This window comes from Cupressus sempervirens, chromosome 10 (assembly GCF_028749045.1).
Source record: "Cupressus sempervirens isolate cs-2001-9-10 chromosome 10, ASM2874904v1, whole genome shotgun sequence".
NCBI lineage: Eukaryota > Viridiplantae > Streptophyta > Pinopsida > Cupressales > Cupressaceae > Cupressus > Cupressus sempervirens.
The window spans coordinates 309,545,570-309,571,877 of record NC_143127.1 but is presented as its reverse complement, the minus strand read 5'-3'; the positions used below and the strand labels follow the sequence as shown (position 1 = coordinate 309,571,877).

Sequence of the window (26,308 nt, the reverse complement as noted above, 5' to 3'; positions counted from 1 at the left end):
AAATATATTATATATTATATATACACATATTATGATAAACATGTTATCTAGTTTTCACCTTGCAAGCTCAATCAGGATGACACACTACAAGAGGTTGCATTCAATGTGAAGTATAAGTGTAGTTACATGAAGTAAAAATGGATGAGCAAGAAAAATACATGTTGTAGGGGATCTGCAACTTGAAGAATGAAGAAGTTATCAATTGCTACAGAAGTGTACAATTTTAATAGTTGCTGATTTTGATTGTTGAAGAACTTTGCACAAATGGTATGGATATTTAAATATGAAATATCATGCTCAAATGAAATGTATCTAAGTATTATTTCATTTAAAATAAGTTTGAAGCATTTTCATCAAGAAATCAAAGAGTTATGCTCATTTTAATAACAGTACCTTACCCAGAAATTTTTTTTGAGCCTACAACCAAAAATGAAAAACTTGGTACGGCCACATATGGACTCATATCACCCTATAAATTGGTGAGAAGTTATATTTATCTTAGGAAAAAGAATACTTCATGGATGTTTAGGGGGACATATAATCCATTTTCTAAAAATTATACCGTTAAAATGAATGTTGAAGCATGTTTTTAAATAGCTGGATAATTGAATTGTAAATGCCCAAATTTCAAGAAGTTTTTATGCATTGATTATTATTGTAAAAAATTAAATAAAATTATGTCTTATAAATCATTTTATTTAAATATTATCTTCAAATGCAAATTGGGGAAGTTGGCAAGATAAAATATGCAAGTTTAGAAGGGGGGGGCTTTAATTTTTGAATTTGTATTTAATGTAAAGATTTAAATGGATGATATTCTTATAAATCATTCCATTTAAATGTATTTTTGAAATGCAAAAAATTAAGGGAATAATTTTATTTGGTTACGTCCAAGTCATGGAAGCTTGGTGATTAGTTTCCCTTGTTGCATACACCTACAAGCTATATTGGGGGAAAATGTCAGATTTCAGATTTCAGCATGATCTATGGAGATGTCAAATTTCAGCTACCAGCTGTTTTGAGGGAAATCATAGATATGCTTCCATTTTGAGAAGATGATGCATTTGTGGGTTTTGAACCTATTTATACCCCATGCTTGAGCATTATTGCAGTTAGTTCTTGCATTCTATCTCATTACAAGAGGCTTTGTTTTTCCTTGCAAGGATAGACTTGTTTGTAGCTCATGTCTAATATTGTGATGCATTTTTTGAGCCTTTGCTCCTTCTGAAATAATATAACAGTGATCCTCTTGGCCCTATTTCAAATTTGTCATTGTCTCTTAAGCTTTTCCAGCTTTAAGTTTGTGTGTTTTCATAAAACCTTGGCTTAAGTGTTTGAGAGGATTTGAGAGGTGGTTTTGAGTTAAGTGTAATTTGTGTGCAATTTTGGTTTGAAAGATGTGAACAAGTTTCTTTCTTTTGAACCCTGCACCTTGTTACATTTTATGCATCTAAAGCTAATAGGACCTTTTCGTGATCAAAGTGTTATAGTCATTTCAAGTTGGGAGTTTTATTCAAAATTGTCTCACCTCAGTTTTGGTGAATCACCTTTGTTTTCAGTCTAAGTTTGTGTTATGTTTTCTCTCTCCCCCCTTTTCCTATCAAGTTCAAGTTCAAGTTTTTCAGAGGTGATTCAAGGGAAGCCGACCCTTTGTACCAAAAGTTGATTATTAACATGTCATACCCACTAGCCAAGGATCATCCCATGTTTCACTAGATTGTTGGAAAGTCTTATTTCAGCAAGGGTGCAATCTAAGTGACAATAGTTTTTGGCACGCCCAGTAAAACAAACATTATTTCAATAATTTTTTGAACCTCCACCGATCATACAACAGCTTTTGGCACATCCGGTGGGAACAGATTTCAGCCTCATATGTCCATTGGTTATCTATTTGAGATCTTCATTCATTGAGACTTTGGGTGTTATTCTTAGTGAAATCAACCTTTGGAGACATTCATCTAACACCATGGTATGTGTAAAGATCTTTTTGATCTTTTGTGTTTCTTCGGGATTTCTATGAAGTTGTTTTCTTAAATACTCTAACATGGATCCCCTTCATAAAGATTCTTATTACTGCTCCCTATATTATGAGAATGAATATGATTTCAGGGCTCTTATACACTCTCCAGAGTGGGAGGTGCTTCGGGCCTGGCTTGAGGAAGATCTTATAAGAAGGTTGGCTATTGCAAATGAAGAGATGATGCTCAAGCTTTCTCAAGTGCAAGCAGTTGAAGCGCAAGAGCCTCCAAGGAAAAAGTTTGCTAGCTTTAAACAAAACACTCTGCCAATTTTTCAAGAAGCAACACAAGAGCAACACGAAGAAGAGGACAATATTTTATCTTTACAAAAAAAAGAGGGAGCTACTTTCAGACCAACAGGATACAAGGGTTGCAGAGCACAACACAGTCAAAGCTAATTCCTTTGGCCCAATGCCATCAAGAGGATGTCCCATAAGGCATATAGCTCTACAAAAAATCAGCATGTTGCCTCCAATTATAAAAAGGAGGAGCACATGTATCTTGTTGAACAAGAGAATGTCTCAGTACTAGAAAGTTTCTTTTTCCTCAGTATTGGGAAGGTATTTCAAATTGCTGCATTATGTCTTTCATGCATGCTGATATGTTTAGCTACCCATATGCATGAAAGGGACAATCAACTTGTTAGAAAGGGAAGCTACTTCAATCAATCAATCAATGGATGTATTTGAGAATTTTGATGATTTATTAGCTTAGTTTTCAGTTTTTAGGATAGGATAGGGATGTGTTTCAGTTTTCAGTTTTCCAGAACTGTTGGAGCACAATTTCAATTTTAGTTTGTGTTGGTTGTGGGTAATTTGTTGTTGTTGTTTTTATTTGAAGGGGACTCTATGCCCAATGGATAGCTAAGGCAACTGGTCATATGTCTAGCAGGCAGACACCCATTAGAGGTCACCAAAATGTTCTCTAATTTTCACCTTGCAAGCTCAATCAGAACGATATGCTGCAGAAGCTTGCATTCAATGAGAAGTATAAGTGTAGTTACATGAAGTAAAAATGGATAAGCAAGAAAAATAAATTTTGTAGGGGATCTGCAACTTGAAGAATGAAGAAATCAGAAGTTATCAATTGCTGCAGGAAGTGTACAATTTTACTAGTTGATTTTGTTTGTTGGAGCACTTTGCACAAATGGTACGGACATGTATGGATATTTGACTCTGAAATATCATACTCAAATGATAGGTATCTAAGTATTCTTTCATTTAAATCAAGTTTAAAGCATTTTCATGAAGAAATGAAAGAGTTATGCTCATTTTAGTGACAATACCTTGCCCATAAATCTTTTCTGAGCCTGCAACCAAAAATGAAAAAATTGGTATGGCCACATATGGAGTCATATGACCCAATAAATTGGTGACAAGTTAGGTATTTATCTTAGGAAAAAAAAATAGGACATTTAGGGGGTCATATAATCCATTTTCTAAAAACTGTCCTGTTAAAATGAATGTTGAATCATGTTTTTAAATGGCTGGAGAATTGTAAATGCCCAAATTTCAAGAAGTTTTTATGAATTGATTATTATTGTAAAAAATTAAATAAAATTATGTCTTATAAACCATTTTATTTAAATATTATCTTCAAATGCAAATTGAGGAAGTTGGCAAGATAAAATATGCAAGTTTAGATGGGGGGCTTTTATTTTTGCATTAGCATTTAATGTAAACATTTTGTAAGAATTTGCCTTAGGGAAAAATTCATCCAAGAACTAAGAACTCAAACACAAGCACAACTGTAGATTAGAAAAAGAGAGTATGATCAAAATGACGATATATTCATTCAATATGCATTGTAAAAGTACACTAGGAGTGCCTGTATATAAAGGTCTCTGAGATGCATCTAGAATGCCTCGGAATCAGCTACATGATAAGTCATACAACCAGGCACATGTCCACCAGATATGAGTTATCCTCCATTAAGCATGAAAGTAAGTGCGACGATGTGAGGATAAGCCTAGAAGGGTGTAACACGCAAATCAATGTTGTAGACAACATGTGCTAAAATAGAGTTGGGTACTTTTGTGTTGTCAACATGACAACTCAAAAGATGCGCAAACTCCTAAGTGTCTCACAAAATAAAATAATAAAATAATGCAAAATAATAAAATAATGCATTAACCTAAGTAAACTTAAGTAAATGTAAATAGTAAATACGTATTTACACCAACACCCCCCCTTAAGTGCAACTCAGGGGAATGCCCTTAAGCTTATGAAAATTAGGATGAAATGCATGATGGGTCCCGGCTACTAGGCCATGTTAGGTACCCATGTACATAATGAAATGCAATCTTTCATAAAACGAAAAAAGAGGGAAAACCTCATGAGAAAAACCCTCCCCCAAAAAGAGAGATGAATAGGGATGCATGTATGGATGGAGTAATCAAGACCCCCCCCCCCCCCCCTTACGACATACATCCAGTATATACAAAAGTGAAGAAGGAGAGAGACAAAACCTCGTAAGAGGAAAAAGTCCCCCCCATAAGAAAGAAGAGGAAGAGAGACAAGGTAGTTTCCCCCTCCCCCCCAAATGAAGAATGTTTGTCAATGAAAGTTGCTCCGATGAAGAAGTTGGTCCATGAATGCAAAATGAAGTTCCTCCCCTTTCGAAGAAACAATGGCAAAGGTACAATCCTGAAAGTGTATAGTGGCCCTGAAACCTACTCAAGTATCCCTGTGCTAATATTGATGGTCGCCCCTTCCAACTGTGCTAAAAAGAACAAATGCAGATCTGGCAAGGATGTCTATTGAACCTATTCCAATGAACCGTCTGTCTCCTCAACTGACAAAGAGACCTCCAACAATTGCTGTTCATAAGGATCCACAATCACGCCAACCTGGGAAGACTGATCATGTAGAGAATGGACATGAGGGTCAGAGTGAGCCCTCGCAACAACTGTAGAAGGAATATCTTCATCAAAGAGAAGATGTAAGTCCTCAAAGCTATCTCTCAAGTCTGCAGTGTGTGACTCCACGAACAAACTTGCAATGTCTGCCATGTAGTCATCGACTGAAGCTAGAGCTGGAAGACAAAATGTACCATACTGTGTTGGACCTTTCACTGTGGCAATGTAAGCATGTGGACTATACTGATGATGTGACCTCTCACTGCAACTGTCGATAGAACCCCACATGTCTGAATCTGTTGAAGCACTATTGCTAGTGTCACTATCAATTTCCACTGTATATGAAGTGCGAAGAGGATTAGAGGATAAGCTGGGTGAACTTTCCTCAAAGTTAACATCCTTCTCCACGAAAATCTCATGAGTCTCTGGATCCATAAGTCTGTATGCCTTCACATTGTCTTCACATCCTATGAAAGTACAAGGCCTAGGTGCAGGTGCCGGTGCCTTGCATCCCCTGGAAGATAGGTTTGCCCATGTTAGACAACCGAAGACTCTAAAGTGACTCATAACTGGTTTTCTGCCGCACCATGCCTCAAAAGGAGTCTTCCTATCTAAGGCATTATGAGGAGACCTATTAAGTATGTGAGTGGCACTGCTAATGGCTTCAGCTTCAAGTGTAGGATCAAGAGACTTGGCTTTTATCATGCAATTTGCCATGGATTTGAGAGTCCTAATCCTCATAGCTGCAACATTTGTCTTGTGTGGACTGAATGCTGGTGGATTCTGAAGATCAATTCTCTCAAGCTTGCAAAAGTCTCTAAGTCTTTTATCCACATATTTGTTCTCATTTTCCACTAGTAGAACCTTGATGGCTTTCCTTGATTTGTGTTCAACATGAGTCTTAAAGGCTTGAAGCTTATGAACCACTTCACTCTTATGATGAAGGAAGTAGACCCAAGTGAATCGTGAAAAGTCATCAACAAAAGTAAGGATGTAGCAGCCTTGGCTGACTGAAGTCACTGCAAAAGGTCCTGCTAAAACCATGTGAACCAACTAGAGAACCACTGGTGCTCTAGAAGACTTCCCTTTATCATACTTCTCCTTGAGATGAATATCCACTGAACATGAGGAACAGTCACCCTTAGAAAAGTTGATGTTAGGTAGACCTTTGACCATGTGTTTTGAGCAAAGTTGCTGAAGGTAGCGAAAGGCAAGATGACCAAACCGCTCATGCCATAATATGATGTGTGAAGTAGAGTGAGTCAACAAGGCTTGAGAAGGAGACTTAGGCACAAAGTGGGAGAAGGAATAAAGCCTCTTGTCATCCTTGATTTTTCCCACCGCAACCAATGAATCATCTCTAAGACTGCACACCATCACTAAATCTGGAAGGAACTCAACTTTATTACCATCTCCAAGGTGAGTGATTTGGTAAACTAATAGGAGATTGGAGGTAAGGTTTGGAACGTAGAGAACATCTTTGAATTCCCCATTTTCCATTTCCATATATCCTTTCCCTTCAACTTCCATTTTAGTATCATCTCCCATGAAGATGTGCGGTACCTTTGACTGCTTCAATGAAGAGAACTCTTCCTTTGAAGAACCCATATGATAAGAGGCACCTGAGTCAAGTATCCATTCCGAAGAAGAACCTGAGTTTGCCATAAGTGCTTGTCCTTTACCCTTTGAAGAGGTTGGAGTTGAATCCTTGGAAGTACCTAGCACTTGAACCTTGTTCTTCCTACGTAGATTTTCCAACTCATCGATTCTTTTAGTCTTGTAATGATGCTCGTCATGATTTGGCTTTTTGCAATATGCACAAAAAAGTTTTTCCTTCTTTTCATTACTTCCCTTCTTCTTGGCATGGGCGAGTGAGGAGTGGTCCACGTGGCTCCACATGTGTAGTGTTTGAGCAGAGGACGCGTGTCGTGGGCGGCTAGGCTTCCTCTACGTAGCATTCTGATCACGTGGCAGAGGGTTTAAGTTGCGTGGAGACAGGAGCTCGTGACGTGTGTCCACCTTACTCTATTAGAGAGTTTGGTGCAACGACGACGAAATCTTCTAAAACCTATCGGAATCTCTGTTCGCATTGCCGAAAAAGGTATCTGCCGTCGCCGAAGACTTCAGACGGTCGGTGGGTGAGATTTATAACCGCGGCTACCGAAAAATTGTCTTCATGGGCGCCAAGAATAATTTGCGGCAAGCGGCTTTGTGGGGATTAATCCCACATTGCCGCGGGAGGTAAGTGTTTTGTTGTTTAAAAGAAAGTGCCCGCCAAGTATAAAGAAATGAAAGCTGCCGAAAGGAAAGGTTGGCCGGTTTGGTTGCTTGATCTCGCCAAAATTGCACATCGGATGGAATATGAAGCTCGTGGATTTGTACGGCCTCCTCACCGAATTTAAATGCAAACCTGCGATAAATAACAAAGATATTCCTCTGCGCAGGGCCGGGATTTGACAGCCTAGTTCTGCTAAAAAAAATTCTCTGCTACCTGCATGTAGGGCAAAAAAATGTTCCAAAAATACTAATGAAAATAATTACAGAGAAATAAAATTACAGACCCAAAAAACTATTTAAATAGATTTGCAAATGACCATACCAGAACTACAAATCGGGGCCTCTGGATTTCGATTTGCAAAAAAAATTTCCCTCACGGTCGACTTTGGGCCAAGGTAGCCAAATTTATAGTCGATCTTCACCGAATCAGCGTTCTGGACGCAATGGAGAGGTTAGATCTGGCTCTAGAGGCTCCCAATTTCTACAGTACTCCGGATTCGGGCTGAGGTGCTGAAGCGACAATGGTCTCGAAGGACTATGTGATGAGAAAATCTCCAAGCTCTGATACCATGTAAAAATTTGCCTTAGGGCAAAATTCACCTAGGAACTAAGAACTTAAACACAAGCACAACTGTAGACCAGAAAGAAAGAGTATGATCAAAATGACGATATATTCATTCAATATGCATTGTAAAAGTACACTAGGAGTGCCTGTATATAAAGGCCTCTGAGATGCATCTAGAATGCCTCGAAATCAGCTACATGATAAGTCATACAACCAGGCACATGTCCACCAAATATGGGTTATCCTCCATTAAGCATGAAAGTAAGTGCCATGATGTGAGGATAAGCCTAAAAAGGTGTAACACACAAATCAGTGTTGTAGACAACATGTGCTAAAATAGAGTTGCGTACTTCTGTGTTGTCAACATGACAACTCAAAAAGGTGCGCAAACTCCTAAGTGTCTCACAAAATAAAATAATAAAATAATGCATTAACCTAAGTAAACTTAAGTGTAAATAGTAAATACGTATTTACACCAACACACTTAAATGGATGATATTCTTATAAATCATTCCATTTAAATGTATTTTGAAATGCAAATAGTAAGGGAATAATTTTATTTGATTATGTCCAAGTCATGGAAGCTTGGTGATTAGTTTCCCTTGTTACATACACCTGCAAGCTAAATTGGAGGAAAATGTCAGATTTCAGATTTCAGCATGATCTATGGAGATGTCAAATTTCACCTACCAGCTGTTTTGAGGGAAATCATAGATATGCTACCATTTTGAGGAGATGATGCATTTGTCGGTTTTGAACCTATTTATACCCCATGTTTGAGCATTATTGCAGTTAGTTCTTGCAATCTATCTCATTGCAAGAGGCTTTGTTTTTCCTTGCAAAGATAGACTTGTTTGTAGCTCATGTCTCATATTGTGATGCATTTTTTGAGCCTTTGCTCCTTCTGAACTAATATAACAATTGTCCTATTGGCCCTATTTCAAATTTGTCATTGTCTCTTAAGAATTTCCAGCTTTAAGTTAGTGTGTTTTCATAAAACCTTGGCTTAAGTTTAGTGTTTGACAGAGATTTGAGAGGTAGTTTTGAGTTTGTGTTTTCATAAAACCTTGGCTTAAGTGTTTGTGAAAGATTTGAGAGGTAGTTTTGAGTTGAGTGTAATTTGTGTGTAATTTTGGTTTGAAAGTTGTGAACAAGTTCCTTTCTTTTGAACCCCGCACCTTGTTACATTTCATGCATCTAAAGTTAATAGGACCTTTTCGTGATCAAACTGTTTAGTCATTTCAAGTTGTGAGTTTTATTCAAAATTGCATCACCTCAAAGTTTTGGTGAATCACCTTCATTTTCAATCTAAGTTTATGTTATGTTTTCTCTCTCTCCCCTTTTCCTACCAAGTTAAAGTTCAAGCTTTTAGAGGTGATTCAAGGGACACTGGCCATTTGTACCGGAGGTTGATCCTTAGCATGTCATACCCACTAGCCAAGGATCATCCCATGTTTCACTAGATTGTTGGAAAGTCTTATTTTAGCAAGGGCTGGAAAGTCTTATTTCAGCAAGGGTGTAATATAAGTGACAACAAAACAAACTAATTTAAATATTTTTTATAATTAAATTTTTAATTATTTATGGAAAAACAAAACATGAAAATATAAAGATATAAGTTTTTTTTGACTAAAAGAAGGAATGTAAGTTTCATTTGAAATGGGTAAAATACTAAAACAAAAAAAAAACCTGAATAAAAGTTTTATTTGAACAAGATAAACGAAACCAAAACATTAAATTATTAAATGTAAGTGACCACCAATTCGAAATGCAAAATCTCGTATGCCATTGAATAGACTACATGCATCCAGTGAAAATCCTTAATACTGCTAGCCCTGCTTGATCTACAAAAACCATAAGAGCTGCTCATACTGCTACAAGCACAGCTATACACCAAAACCTGTTGCGATTTGTTCTCATTAGTAGTAATCGTGTTGCTTTACCTATGAAAACCCTAGAAAATTTGTGCCGTTTGACCTATCGAAACCCTTAAATCTGTTTTTGTTTTAAATATATTCTTTTAAAAAAACCTATGGCCTTTATCTGCCCGAATATTGGATGATTTTTTTTTTAAAGTAATTCAGGTTTTAAAGTTCGCCTAATCTTGAACTTTGTAGGTGAAATTTGGCAAACCCTATGACTTCGTATATACCTAATTCCTTCTAAAGTATTATAATATTAATATTTTTAATCTCGTAATACTTAATATTTTAACCAAATAAAAATAATATTTAACAACTAATCTATTAGTAGAACTTGATTTTGACCAAAGCAAGAGTCAAAAGACATGTCTCTCTAAAGAAACATCAGCGAGATATAAATGAGAACAAATTCTCATTCCAAAGGGATACCTGAGCATAAAAAATTCCAATTAGATTCTAATATCTTGTAAAACAAACTCTGCATCCTACACATACAGTCGGCAATTTGATCAACTAAGCCACAAGTTTCTCTAGGATACAGTCAGCAGAATAGGACGAAGGTAGAGAAATAAAAGATAGTGGATATAAGAATTGAAGAGAAGTCTTGACTGAATTCATAAGGAGGGCATTGCACATTCAAATGAGGCAAATAATAGGAACAGCAGACTTATAACAGATAATCAATGATTAGGGAGTTTCAGACATCAGCGTCTAGTCAGCACTTAGGCTCTCCCAAAAACACAGACAGCAGGTTTCTATAAGGTAAAAGAAATAAAATATATAAGTCAGGGAGATCTAAAGATAACACGGTAAATGAAATAGACGAACAGAGTCTTGACTAGGGCACATTCTAGAAGGGAACATTATAATCCATTGAAATGGTGGACCCTAAAAAATGTTGTCCAAGTCATAATGGTTAACACTAAAATTGTAGGACAGCTGGGTCTATAAAGGAGGCTACATATGGTCACATTTTTTGGACAGTATGTGCATTCCACTCACTAAATTTGGCACTGCAAAAGATTGACACACAAATTAAGTAGGTCAAACAAATCTACATGGAAGGTAAGAAGATCCAAATGTTTGTGATTAATCATCATGTTGCACTAGCCATATTTAGAACCTTCACCAAGTTGAAGTTGTCGAAGGCAATTTAAATTTTATTTAATATGTTTTTTGTTTTTTTATTTTGTTTTTTATTGTTGATATCTACAGTGTATTTAATACCATGCTGCGTTTTCAAACATGATTTGCGTCTAGCGCAATCATCTTAAGACGACTTGTGATGGTGCAAGGGGAATATCTACAGTGTATTTAATACCATGCTGCGTTTTCAAACATGATTTGCGTCTAGCACAATCATCTTAAGACGACTTGTGATGGTGCAAGGGGCCTTGAGTTCTACGGTAATCAACTTGTGGAATATATGGAGACAGTAAACACAGAAAATGCCCAAAGGTAAAAAGCATTAATCCATGATGATGAGGGGTGGGCTCGTGTGGAATGTGTTGCATTTACCTGAGCCCATCATAAGCATGATTAGGTATGCTGATACTGATTGCCCATGGTCGGGTGAAAATTATGACGGAATGGACTTCATGGTCGAGAAAATAAGAATGCAATTATAGAAGCCAAGGAGCTTAACCCAGCAGAATTTTTCAAGATTGTGCAAAAGATTATTGTTTCACACTGCCCCTTAGCTTCTTAGCATTTTCTTTGTCACCAAAGAGTTATAGCAAAGAGGTGCTTTCATTGCCAAGAGGGTTCCACCACATAGAGACAGGGAGACTGTTGCTACCTATAAGGATGCATTTAGATAGATATATTCTTTTTAAGGAAATTCAAAGTATTGCCTTGAGCAATTTAGGCCACTTCGTAAATTCAAAAAATCCTGATGTTTCCACTCTTCTAGACAAATATAGGAGAAGTGTTCATAAGTGGAGATATCTACATGGTCAAGGCTTCACTACTTGCATCCTTTTGCAAGTAAAATTCTCTCCCAAGTATGTATCTGTTTACTTTTTGTATTTTTCTCATTTTCATTTGATGCTATCATGCTATAGATTATATGTTATGATTATATAATATGTCCTTAAGTTTGGATTCTTGAATTGAATATTAGATGGTGTATGCAACTCAATAGGTTGCAACTTCTTCAACTGAGGGGAATTGGAGTACATACTCCATCCACTCAGTCAAGTGCGACTATTTAGATGGGAAAAAAAGAAAATGATTTGATCTCTCTACACCCCAACTTTCATCTCTCATCATGTAAGAAGCCTAAATACAATAAGGGTGTGATGAAGAATTGGGATCTAAGCTGTAATTAATATTTAAGACTATTTGTTTCGGTTGGTGATCATTAAGAGTTTTAAGCAAGTTCTCCGGGGACATACCAGCAGGAAGAAACCACTGCAGTGTGTGCTAGGAGGTTGGAACAAAAACCCTATGCTTTCTGCACTCTCATCCCTATAGGTTAGTCTATTTCCAGTTTACTATGACTCTTGTGCAGGTTTGGAAGACTAATCTGATCCTCCTCACTGTCAATCTTGCTGCAACACATCAACTTGTTGGGAGCTCAGATCATACCAGTACTGAAACTTCCAGTTCTACTATTCGTACCGTGCAGATTCATTGATTTTGACCAGATCAGATTGCACCTAGAATTTGTGCGATGGGAGGGTGGGCCAGAGGCCCAGAAGTGAGCATTCAACCCTCAAGTCAATTGTCATCCATTGGAGCTCCTGCACTTGCTCTATAGTCTATATGCTAAACATATAACCCAGGTCTGCATGTACCTGCAAAGTGAACCACAAGCAACAGTGTCCAAGGAATCGAGGAATCTGCTATATAAGAGACTCGCATAGATATACTACAGGCAGGGTTCTCTCCGAGATGCACAAACTAGTCGAGTTTTCTGGCCTGGCAAATTTTTGCGACTTTTACTGGCACCCAAAACTTGCCAAATTTTTGGCAAAAACTCGCTGAGTACTTGCTGCAAGTTTTTGTTAAATACTCTGTTGTAGTTTTATAGCAGTATTTAAAGGCAAAAACTGACCCAAGTTAATTTCATTTCTCATTTCTTCACTTGTATTTTGCTGAGAGGGGAAAAATAGTCTTCCGACTGATTTATATGATTTGAAGCGGATTTAAGGCAAGTTTGAAGTGGATTTCCCACTGGATGACATTGAGTTGAATAAGTAGTCATTGCTAGTGAGAAGTTAGAGGCAGAGCTATATCCAGGATGGAGGACAAGACATAGACTTAGACAGACATACAGAGCGAGGAGGCACAGTTATGCCCAGTACAGACTTCTAGAACTAGACCCTATAGTTCTACCTCCCTTAGTTTTTACTAGATCTGGGAAGGGGAAGATGTAATTGGAATGATGTATTTACTTTTAGTTTACATAATTTTTTTAACTATTTTTCTTCTAGCCATCAATATTCCTCAAGTGAATGCGCTTTTGTATCCACTTGGTGTTTAAATATATCTAGACTAAGCTTGTTTCTTTTCTCATTGGATGCATCTTCTCAGTGAATTTATTGTTCAGGCCTTGGTGAGTTTTGGGCTTTGGCGAGTTTTCCAACTATGCTGAAGGGAGCAACTAGTCGAGGGTTTCACATGTCAATCTTTCACATCTGAGTTTAGTGTGGAGACCACTTCTGTTCATAAGAAGCAGCATCCATTTTACACTGCACCCCTCCAGAAGAGCTGATATATCTGTGGCTCAGATCTAGGGGATAGTTTCCTCTATTTTGGATCGATAATACTCAGTAAAATTCTGTGATATCCTGTCCAGATTCTTCCTGATTCAAACCAATATTATTATTTAGTAGGTAGCTGAACAGTATTTTCCATTCTGTCTTAATGATTGCTGTTAAGTCAAGTCCTTATCAGTTTAGATCTGATTGAACTATTGGAATCCATAAAACCAGTACACCTAAAGACTTCTTCCTGTGCTACATGCCCAACTTCATTGCCAATGACAAGTTGGACAATATTATCCATCCTCACCTTGTAGACCATTGCCTCCAAAAATCGCATTAAGTCTGCTTTCTTGACTTTGTGAAAAGCATCCACAAACTTCAAGAATGCCAGCGTGCCACCAGAAGCCATTAGAAATTTATTTAAGGTCTCTCATTTGTCCACCCACCATCAAAACATTGCAGCCCTTTTTCAACCATGTTCTCATTTTGCTGCTTCAAGCAATGACACTATAAATCCTGCACCCACAACAGCCAATGCATTCCAATATGGGTTGCTTGTGATATTGAATAATATACTTTATAGCACCAACAGAATTCTCAGTTCTATGCAGTAACTTCAAGTGAAGTTTATGCCCCTGGAACACAGAGGAATAAAGAGGCTCAGAGTATTCATATGCCTTGAACTCTCGTCATGGGAATGCCAGAACACCAGATTCACAGGCCAATAAAAACAGTCACCGATTGAATCAAGGGAAGGATTCAAGACAAATGCAAGAGCTTCCTGTTTTACAATTTTCTTCTACTCAAATCTGAAAAGTAGGGCATGCATTTTCCATTGCAGTTTTCCCTCCTCTTGGTCACACACATTGACATCTTGACCAGCAATCCAAGCAATTTGATGCTTTGATCTGCTTGATAACTCCTCTCATATAAACCCACAATAACTGCAGGCCCTTGATTGTACTCATTGGGTTATGCTTCCGTGCAAGGCCTTTTCCACCATGCATGCCTTCCACACTAAAGAGAATCTGGAAAAAAAGAACTAGCAGTGTTTTAAAATAATAAAGAAAATAAATAAAGTACTCCAGCAAATGGCTATTAAATCACACTCCAACCATCAATAAACTCTCCAAATCACCCAACAATCACTTTGTGCAACTAAGATTCAAACTTCTAAAGACAAAATAACAAGAACTTTTAGTTTCTGGGGGTTTTAGGTCTTTCTTTTTTGCAAGTAAAGTTTCTTTGTTGGACAAGCCAAGTTTTGGAAAGCCTCCCTAATAACTTGCATAATAACTCCCGAGATTCTCTAGCTAACTTGGGTTACAATCCATAGGCAAGTTATGCCACCCTGGAATTCACATGAAATTGGTAACTCATCAAGTTGTAAAACACTCATTGATGTCTATAAAGTTGTATTCTCATTTATTGAAAAAGTAACAATTATTTGCACAGATCCTAAGATTGTATGGTTTTTGGTTTGACCTCTCTGGCCAAATATTAAAACAGTTTTGGCCAAATATTAAAACAGTTTTTGCTAAGTTCCGAGTCAATTTCAATTTTAAGCCAAGTTGCTATCGAGTCCAAGTTTACTGAATATGCTATCTACTCACTCACAAAGATTAGCACATTTGCAGTTTTTTTACTGTCCTTACTCCTTACAGGAAGTAATAGTGCAGTACTAAGTGTTAATCTTTCTAATTTACTACAAGATCAATGACAATCATCATCATTTCTTTGAGAAAAGTGTGAGCTTTCATTATCTTGATTCAAGAACCAAGTAGTTGTTGCAAATATTTAAGAGATTGTACAATATAAATAGACACTTGCAAAAACTAGATGCTAGTTGATGTTTATCAGAGACAGGCATGCAAATCTTGTGAAGTCCCATATATTCACAGGCTTATTCCCTCCTCAGTTCTTGTCTCCCTCATTCTTTCCCTCCCTTGTAGGTACACCAAGTTGCTTTAAATTTACAGCCTTATCTTATCTTCCAAATGTGCTAACTAGATATTTAAAATTTTATCTGGTATGCATTGGAAAATTATTTACACTAGGAGTTTGGTCGATTATTTGGGATATAGATGGGTAATTAATATATCTCTATGATGTACTTAGGAAACTACTACATCACATATCATAGATGCCATTAGAAATTGCAAAAGGGGGAAGTCAAGAAACAAAGCCCAATGCTATCATGTCAAGGAGTTATCATACAAAGAAATCATCCATACGTTGTTTCTCAACTCAAACAGTTGTACAAGCAGAAGACTGCGAGTAAATAATTTAATGATGCTACCCTCAAAAAAGTGTAGACTAGTTTTGTTAGGATTATTTTTCATACAACAAACAATTCAGTAAATAGCTTGGGTGACCTGGATACGTCAAGAACTTTTAATGTTATTGCATTTGAGAAGGTGATTACCCACAAAGACATGAAAAATCAATATCACAAACGCTACTCATCTTCTAAATGCAATTATTACAATTTATTTCTTAAAGTTGGCAAACAATGTATACAATGAAATACTTTGAAACATGCTCGCTTCCGCCTTTCCATTTCCAGTTTGTAAAACATGTGTTTAAGGACCAACAAATTTTAAGTGGCAAATAAAGAGAAGATGCTGGCACGAAGTTTTACCAATGATTGTTGATACTGTGACATGAGGCTGGGAAAGATACAAATTATAAGGCTTTCGGCGCAATTTTGGGTGACTTTCATCTATCCAGATCTTAGCATGCTTCTCAAAGGAAATGGCAGCTTTGGCAGCTAAACCAGGTAACACAACCCAAGGAATTTCTGTTCTGTCTCCGCTATCACACTCCTGAGGAAGTCCAGAATTGTGGCGAATTCCAATCCGGTATCTCAAACCTGAATCAGATTCAACTGATGCCAAATCTAGTGATATTGACAGAGGAGCATTCCAAGAAGAGCCTTGTGTTTGGACAAACCTTCCATGCCAAGAAGTTTCCAAGGATAAATCATGTTGTGGGAGCTGCATCCAATTTAAAAAGGCACAACTTAACAACTAACACCAGAAAGGCATCTGTAAAATAAATACATAAATAAATTACCATAATTATTAATCTAGTCGATGAGAAGCATAAATTATAGACTCCACAAAGCCAGAAATATGGACTGTGAAATAAGTAACATTAAGGTAGAGTTCTCCAAAACCACATAACACCAAACACCGAAGGGAATGAATAGAAAGTTCTCAATCATGTTTGACTGTAGACAAGATCTTATCCTAAAACTAAACATTAATCAAGTGCAGCAGTATCACAAATTCAAATAAGCTACAGAGGTTACAAAATTCTTGACATGCCAATAAAGTATGGGAAATAATTGCAGTTGAATAGTCAAAATAAGAAGACCACAATCTAACAAAAGAAATAAGATGCTCAAAAAGGTATTATGAGAACATTAATCATAACCCAAAAGCTTGTTTAAGACTGATAATACAAGATCCGTGGCCCCTACATCTTATAGAATATAAAGTACACATGCCTTGTGATGAAGGATGGCCCTTGCACGACAGTCCTTATCATTAGAAGACAGCTCCGAACTTGCAGCCAGAGAAGTATGCTCACCAAATATGATTCGAGAACTGAGTCCATGAGCAAAAGGTGAACAATCCCAAAGACATCCAAAAAGATTACTTATTTTTGAACCTGCAGACTTCTGAACATTTTCCAATGCCTTGTCTTTCCGACGTGAGAGAAATTTTTGAATACGAAACTGACTTGTAAGAGCAACCCACCTACAAAACAATTTATGAAATAAAAATAAGGACATTGAGCTCCATCAAAAGAATTTTGACCATCAGTTATTTATGATAAAATACAATTATTTACACAACTATCAGATCTAAGTTTCTAACAAATCATGAGAAAGCAAAGAGATAAGAATGGCATTTAAGACCAGCCTTACCACCAAAATATAACTGCTTTAAAACTGAAAGAACTGTTATAAACAGCACTGAACCTGTATGTGGAATTACAGAAATTGAGTATTATTTGAATTCCGAACATAGCCCTTACATAGATATCTTGTAACAAGAATTGAATAAAGAAATCAACAGAGGTTTGTAGCATCCCTCCCATTTGTACTTGTGAGATGTGTATATCTTGGTGATGTTATGGCTTCATGCCTATAGATGCATGGATTGCAAGTGCATTTTGTTTTTTTAAAGTTATTTTTATGCTCTGTTTCAGTGCATGTAGGACGTTCTTTATGACTCGTGATATATTTGGACAGTTGCTCATTGTTCGGAATTGCATTGAGATGCATGCATGTGAACTTTTGCCTTTGTGTGGACCTAATGTACTCTTGGATGATGAGTAAAATAATATTATGGTTAATCTTAATCATGTTTCAATTTAATGATGTTCAAGATGCTAGATATGGATTTAATGTGATTATGGTATTCATAAGCATGTTGAGATGATATACTAATGTGATGTTGATTTACTATGTGTAAACTTTAGATATTAAGATAGATGTGAAAATTAAATGATATGATACCACATGTTTTAAATCAGTTAAATATATATATATATATATATGATGGTTATACCCTTTTGGGGATATGGCATGTGCTTAAGCTATCATATCTATGGGCAGGCACCTTTGATGTGTGTTGAGTGGTTGCAGGTACCAAGTATTGACTTCACCTGGCTAAACAAGTCTAAGCATATCCCAACTACGATTATGAGATGTCACTTGGAGAAGGGAATTCACTAGCCTTGAGATTCATGAATTCCCAAGGAACGAATTGACCCTTGTGCCACCTCACTAAACTAGTGCTCTAGTAAATTAGGATGATCAACTAATTAACAAAGATTAACTTTAAGTGAACACAAGTTAATGTAAAATAGAAAGAATTGTGCTTAAATGTATTGATTACTAGAGAAGAAAGAGAAACTATTCAAGACCAATGGTGAAATGATGAAGGGTGCTCCCCTTAATACCACAACACACAATAGAAACAGAGAAACAACACAATTTGAGAGAACAAAATATGGGCTTCTTATTATCGACACAAACACGGAATTATAGAATTAAAATATGCAAACCCACATGAGCGGCTTCCTTACAACAGTCTGCAAGATAGAGCTGCGACTATCACCCAGAACTGCCCTAGACAACCTACGGGTCTTCCTTATCTAGGCACTTTTAACTGCCCCAGAAGATTCTAGACACTAAGCCCTAACCCTTGAGGCTAACCAACATCGTATTATATTATTTCATTACATTTTATTGCATAAGATCGACTCAAGACAATTACAAATTACATTTTTAGATGGGTCCACTTTTGGAGACCACAACTAGCAAACCATTGACCCAATGGGCTATTATAACCCCATCTCGGTATCCTCGGCTAGCAATCTACAGCTACTAATCGTACAAGCGTCCATCAACCAAGGTTTCACCTCATTTCGAAGCCATTTAGGCCTTCATTGCTAGACCTGAAGTTTGGATAGCCAAAATTCGTACCAAAAATCAGCAATAACTACACCAATACATATGATATAACAATAAAAATCAACCGGTAGGCTGATATGTCTAAGATGAACCTCCACATATGAGATTAGAACAATCTGAGCACATAATACCGACTTACTAAAATTAGCAAGCTCCCACAGATAGTAACTCTGTACAGGAATAGCCCTTACTAAAAACTAAAAAACTAAAAAACTGGAAAACTAGAAATAGAAATACTTTTGGGTGATGCAAGATTGCCCTTACACCCCGGATGCTCCTGCATCATGAAATTTGCTTACTTTTTATCTCAGACACCAAGGCAAGTCCAATACAACACGGATTTGGGATGCCAACATGTTGCATGTTCATCTAGTATGGATACAGTACAAAAATTCAAGACCTAAATGGTACAAGGGCCAAAACTATGCTAACATGATTTAAAAGAAATGTAAATCTACTTAACACAATGTGAAGGACAATAAAATAACTATACTAAGATAGGAAGAGGAAAACCTCAAGAAAAGAGGTGGAAGAATCCCAAGGTCACCACACCTTCTCCGCTTGCAAAACTTGCACACAAGACAGGAAGAAAATTGTTGGGATGTTGATTTAGAAGCATGCCATGCCAAAGGTCAAACCCTCAATTTTGGCATTTCCACCTCCACAAATAGTCAAGGTATAATAGATATGATAATGGATAAACCTATAAAATGATAAAGATGATATCAAGATAGAAATGATAATAGTTATCATATGCTAAATCAAATTCAAGTGAGTGGGATTGCTCTCCTTCAAAGCCACAAAGCCAGAGCTTGATGGTATGAAAGCAAGTGTGAGCTTCAATTGCATGAAGGAGAGTGTTGGAGTTGCAATATAAAGAACACAAGAAGCTGTAAAAACTATCAACAGTGTTGGATGGAGAGCTCAATGAAGTGACTAAGATGCAAGTAGTGATTCGAATGAGTGAAAAGTGTCAAGAGAATTCAAAGTGTCCATGAGAGGAAAAATGAGGCAAAATAAATAGGATAAAACATGAGCAGCACACAAGCAACAAAATCTTTATATTGGTGGACTGTCCACATGAATCTGTGAAATGGAGCCACCCGGCCTAAACATCTGATGACCAAATCCAAGTTTTCCAAGCATGATCCAACTCTACAAAATTGGAAAGAGGAATTGTCATGTCAAATTCTAATGTGCTCTTTTGGGATTGACATAAATCTTGCCCTAGAATAGCAAATACTATTAGAAAAAGAAATATAGTTAAGGTTATAACCAACGTTACATGGAGATGCATTCCCCTTGGACCCTTGCACTCCCAGGACGGGTACACCCTAGGGACAAGAGGTCGGGGATGGTGCATCCACCAACCACCGCCTTTCCACCGCAAGGATGTCCAAGCATCCCTTGGCCATCTCAAGGACGAATAAGCATCCCACATCAATAGCGGCCATAAAAGTGAATTTAAAAGTGAATGCATGTTTTTAAATTTTGTTCAAATACGCCAATTTGCACTAATGTGGATGCCGCCCCAAGACCCCGCAAGGGACATTGCCCTTAACCTTACTAAAGGCTTCCACCCCTATACACCCCTTTCAGATTTAAACACAAATGAAGAAATTGATGGGAGAGTCACATCAAACCAAGTTGATACTTTTACCCAAACAATGAGTTTACCTTGAGGGGTGCTTAGAGGCCTCCTTCACTACATTTCGACATAGTTTTTATGATATTTTTGATATAATAGAAATCTTTTGTTAGCCGATTCCACATTTAGTATTCTAATATTCAATGTTCCATTGTTCATTGTTCATTGTTCATTGTTCATTGCTCATTGCTCGTTGTTGAAGTATTTAGTATTTGACACTTGCAATTTAGCTATTTTAGTTCTTATACTATTATATATCTTTTCATAACTAGCATCCCCAATGTCCCAAAATTTGGGCTCTTTGTCCCCATACCAGAAACACATCCCAATGTCCCTCATCCCCAACACATGGTAGAACACTAGTTATAACTTTACCAGTTAAGATGTGTCAAGTAAGATAAGTCCTCGTGTAGATCTTGCAATCATATTCAACAATATATATATATATATATATATATATATATATATACACACACATACATATATATAATTCAAAAATTACCAATTATTTCTACAATGTTTAGAGACCAAACATTTTAGTACAAATATGTATATATTAATACTCATCATGATGATTAGATAAGACGTGTCACATTTATATTCATTTTAAGTATTTAACCATAAAAGGTTTTGAATGAGGGAGCACAATTGGTTGGCCCAAAGCAATCCATACACTAAACTCAAGGGCTTTAATACCCCCTTGGTCCACATGTAGCAAGCATGAGAGTCATCCATCAAGGTGGGAAAACCCGTTTGTCATCCATCATGGGGGGGCCTACCAAGTGGGGATGCACGTCTCTACACTCCCTATTCATGTCACCTAATTCACCCACATATGATTATGATTCCATTAATCAACCGTCATAGAGGTTGGAGGGGAAACTACAATAGGGTACCCTGAAATTCTCCTATCTAAGCCCAAGAGCGAGTTTTATAGCCACTTGGCCCATATATGATGAAGACACATCAATCATCCATCATAGTGTGGCCTACTTACATGGTGATCTCATATCTGCCCCCTTTCTTGAATTTCCTTCTCCTCTATATGATTTCTTATCGGGTTATAAATAGATAAATAATTTAAAATAGAATTTCACATTATCACGTTAACAATTATATTATTTGAGTATTGATTCAACTATTTCATTTCATACCACAACACTTGTACAATACAAGCCTATTGCAATGTATATGGTTTCAGTCATAGATCTCATCTGATCCAATTTTACCCTCTTGAATGCTGACTTCTGCTCTTTGGATAAGTACAGATAAATACATTCAATGCCTTTCTTCAATTAAAGTCCATCCTTACATATCCTTCACTTGTCACTGAAGGATTGTATCTTTTATGGCAGTCACCCTCTCTTCAAGAGTGATGTCCCTTCCAAACTCGCTTTCGCTCCTTACATAATCTCAATTGCTATTAAACATATCAGTGCACTCCCTTAAAGGAATCGCTTCTGCCAAATGTATCCAGCTGACTGTTTGTCTATGTGCCTCATTTTATGGCATGAGAATATACTGATCAAGTTAATGGAGTAGAATCGGCTTCCTCTTATCGTGTCTGATTGTGTATTTAAGAGAATTCAAATTGTGGTTGAATAAAACAATTTTCTTTGCTAGTCAAGGGCATGACATAAATGTGAAAATTGGTTTCAATGGTTACGGAGAGATGTCACTGATTCTTGTCTAGAGTTCATTCCCTTGTAATGAAAGCAAGTGGAACCCTAAGGGCCCTAGTTATACAAATGGATAAATACTTTTTTTGGAACTGTTTCTGAAAATGAGCTTAAGAAACTTTCCCTAGGAGTTGGCATGTCAAATTGGCTGCTGAATCAGTTTAGCGTAAACACAAGTCTATTGCAGCACTTCTGGGTAATACAAAAGAAGTAAGAAGGATATGCTGGAAGCTAGGCTTGCATTAAAATGTAGTACAAAGAGCCAACCCAACTTTATAGGAGTAAACTACAGCATGACCGGGTTCGCCCCAAAGCCCACTTGGTCAGCCAAGGAAGCTTAAGGTTGTGGGCAGTTCCCCATGGTCATGGATTCGAATCCGGTGGCCTGCTTCAATGATGCACTGGTTCTGCGGGTGAGTAGGTGCATCCCCTGGGGATTAGTCTCACCCCAGCTCGCCTCAGGCTACTGGGCGCTGGGCTGGGTTGCAGGGATACTTCTGGGTTTTAAAAAAAAATTAGAGCATGACCCAAATTTACCAGAATACATTGGAGAAAGAACTGAGTTTAATGAGGTAAATTGACGATGACAAGGATATGCTGGAAGCTAGGCTTGCATTAAAATGGAGAGCATAAGGGCACGACCCAAGTTTATAAGAGTAAATTAGAGCATGACCCAAATTTATCAGAATACACTAGAGAAAACACTAAGTTTAATTAGGTAAATTGACAATGACAGAGATTCAGAGGGGTGCACTTAAGCCTGATCTGATATGGGTTGCTCTCAAGGGTGAGCTAGGTTGAATGTCTTGCATTTGAACACGATTCAATTTGAATGGTTAAATCATACATGAACCAGATTTAATGGCCTGTATTCTTGCACTGTTACATTTCAATGAAGTGCATTGTGACTGAAAAATCTAGTGGGGCCATTCAAGCAAGACTTGAATTTACTGGTATATGCATAGTTCCAAGATGTAGACTCCAGACTCGCCATGGGTGACTCAACTCGAGACTTGGCACAGACTTCGCAAACTGAGAAACACCAGAAATTTAGAGATTTCAAGGATTTTGAACTTGTTCCATACACCCTCTATTAAATAAGCATTAAAACATAAGAACATCATCAAAACAGAAGCTAATTTTGATCAGATACACAAGTACATCAATCACATAAATATAAATGCAAATTGTAGCGAAGGGAAATAGCACACTTAGATATATAAATATTGTCAAATGTATAGAAACTCATGGAATTTGAAATCCGTGACATCAAATGTTCCAAACAAATATCAAAACAATAATTACAAGTTTATAGCTCAGCTGCTCAAAGAGCCTACATCCTTCCTGCGAAGGCATCGAAGGTAGTTCCTGGACGATGTAACAGCCAAAGCCCAAAATATCTTTTTAACAATGAATATGAAGAGATTTGCAACAAGGGATATGATCATGTAGATTTTATGGCCCATTACTTGCTTAGACTTGTAGTTTGATGGGAGCTTATAGGCAGCAGCAAAACGAGGTTGAGGGTAGCGCCCTCATAGGGGTCTGAGGGTGAGAGGGATAGGTCTAGATCTTGGGGAAGATAAGAGAGTGAGATAGAGAGGTAGAGAGGGGATTAAGAAAGAGTGACTTGAAGGCAGATAATGTGTGAGAGATAGAGAGATAGAGAGAGAGAGAGTGAGAGAATGCTGATAGGAGCCTGCTTATTACTGAAATTTGACTATGTCTGGCAATTTATAAAATCTTTGGAAACCTAGAATTTACATTGTAACTCCTAGAGATTTGTAACCACTCTCAAACATCCAATATATACATGAAATAACCACTCTCAAACATCCAATATATACATGAAATATAATTTATTGTTACATTTCAGTTTTCACGTATATTTTGGAACCATAAACCAAAAAAGCATTAAAATCTTGTGACTCCAAAAAACAGAACTGAGTCGAACCAAGTCTGAGCATTAGGACTCAATAGGACGTGGCGAGTCCAACAATTCTTTGAGAATCATCAAATCTCACCTAGGCTGATCCCGAGTCCAAGTCTACCAAACTCGCCAAGGGTCATCCTGTACGCGACTGGGCTAGTCTCAAAATTATGTGTACATGTTTGAGCATGAACCAAGTTTAATGGGGTACATGTGTGTGTGATTTAGGCTTACTAGAGAATGCGAGATACATTCAAGCATGAATCAAGTTCACTGGAGATAATTTGCATTGAAGAGGCTTAATGGAGTACACAGTGACTGAGGACAGTGGATACAATTGAGCATAATTGAGCTTCATGGGATACAATGAGGTGTTACCTAAGTTTTATGATGTACATTGTGATGACGTTAGTGGAAAAAATGGAGCATGTCCCACGTTTGATGGTATACAATGGAGCCTTGCCCAATTTTGATGGGGAAAATTCCAGCACGACCTAAATTAATGGGGTGATTTCGAGTGCGACCTAAGCTAAATGGCACACATTCCAGCTTAAAAAACAGTTTACATGAACGTAATGAAGCATAACCCAAGTTTTGAAATCTAAAGAGCGTGTCATCCATTGGTCCCTATATCCTCGCCCCAAAATATTCAAAGCGAAAAGAATGTATTTCTATGTTTAAGACAAATAAAGATTTAGCTTGTTACCAGTTCAGTCCTTGAAAAGAGACAATTGCTCGATCGAAGGCAAGTCCACCTTGGGTGGGAGAGTAGGAGGGCAAAAGTGGGAGATTAAGAAAACGATGCATGAACAGCAGTTGACGATGCCTGGAGAGCTTGGATGACTGTGTTAAAGATAGAGGCGCAGAGCCCTCGTCAGGAAGCGTCCCTACCACTCCATCCAATGAGGCGGGGGACGCAATCTCCGTATCCCAGAAATGGGCATCCATTATAGCCCGAGCTCTTCCCATTATTATTTGTTATACCACCCTCTTCCTACTATTAATCCTACTAGTTGCAGTATCCCTCTTTCTCCAACGGGCACATTTGCAGTCAGACTATACATCCACACGGCACCGCTCTGGCTTTTTTACCGTCGTCGCCTAATCTTGTGCCTACATGACGAGGCAGTCCATCGGTCTCTACAAATGTTTGAAGATTAATTTTTGTTTTCAACTATTTTCAACTAAAAATTAGGGATAGGCTAGGCATATAGTTCTGTGTGAGCGGGAAGACTTCTGTCACTTCCGTTCGGATTTATAACAGAGCTGTTCGTTAAGGAACCTATATGGGGGTGTCTCGACAGATACAGTTATTAGACGTTTTTCAATTCTAGTTATTATTAGTTCATGTCTTTGGCAGGTAACTATTGTTTTCCTTTAGTCTAGTTTACTATTAGCTACACCAATCAAATGTTGAATTGATTTAAACCTTTGTCATATTTACAAAGTTTACTAATTTCATCACATTTAATAAATCAGAATATTATTAGTTATTTGCAATTTGATTGGCTTTGAAACAAAAAGGCAATGAAAAAATAAATATCAGTGTTGAAAAAATAAGTGAAATTACACATCATTTGATAAGCAATAAGCAATAAAGTCGATCATTCAATGAGCAATAAATTCCATGTACTTCTGTCAGGTTTCATTAACGTCTAATAGGCTTCCTACGTCGGTTGTAACGTCTAACAGGTTTCCTAGGTCGGTTGGTTTTGTGTTTTTTACACCCAGACTTGTTTCATTTTCATTTACACTGTTTTTTGTTTTCTGTGAGCTTTTTGGAATGCTTGGTATTTTTCGCATATAGTTTTATTCATCTCTTGCTTGCCTCCGAGCTTTTGTGGGTTGTCTCTATTGGCTGTTTGCAGAACACTTGTGAGTGTGATGAAGATTTCTTGTGAAGCTTTTCCTTTATCCCGTTAGTGCTCTGATTTTTACACATAAATGTGATCTTTAGATTGATGCATGTAACGGAAAACTTAACAAAAATGTAGCGAGAAAGTATTTTCAGCAACTAATTGATGTCGTGGGATACTGCCACAGCAAGGGTGTCTACCACAGGGATTTGAAGGTAAAATGTCTGGAAACGCGCGTAGTTTGTATCTGTTTGTAGGATCTGGATAAAGCATGTTAAATGACAATAGAAAAAATGATTTGTAAAAAGCATGTTAAATGACAGTGGAAAAAATATTTTTTCAGCCGAAAAATGTACTT

General features: G+C 37.3%; 1 protein-coding gene across 1 annotated transcript in view; it reads right to left on the bottom strand.

Annotated features, from left to right (window-relative positions):
• Positions 1-25,357, bottom strand: part of LOC149533871 (protein TRIGALACTOSYLDIACYLGLYCEROL 4, chloroplastic-like) — a 49,363-nt gene extending 24,006 nt beyond the window's left edge. Inside the window, exons 1-3 of the mRNA XM_089803647.1 lie at positions 24,801-25,357; positions 16,861-17,113; positions 15,991-16,345 (exon numbers count right to left, since the gene is read on the bottom strand). Of these exons, the coding sequence (XP_089659773.1) occupies positions 15,991-16,345; positions 16,861-17,113; positions 24,801-25,063 (871 nt within the window). The 5' untranslated portion in view covers positions 25,064-25,357. The remainder of the gene's footprint in view (positions 1-15,990; positions 16,346-16,860; positions 17,114-24,800) is intronic.
• Between the last annotated feature and the right edge of the window lie 951 nt (positions 25,358-26,308).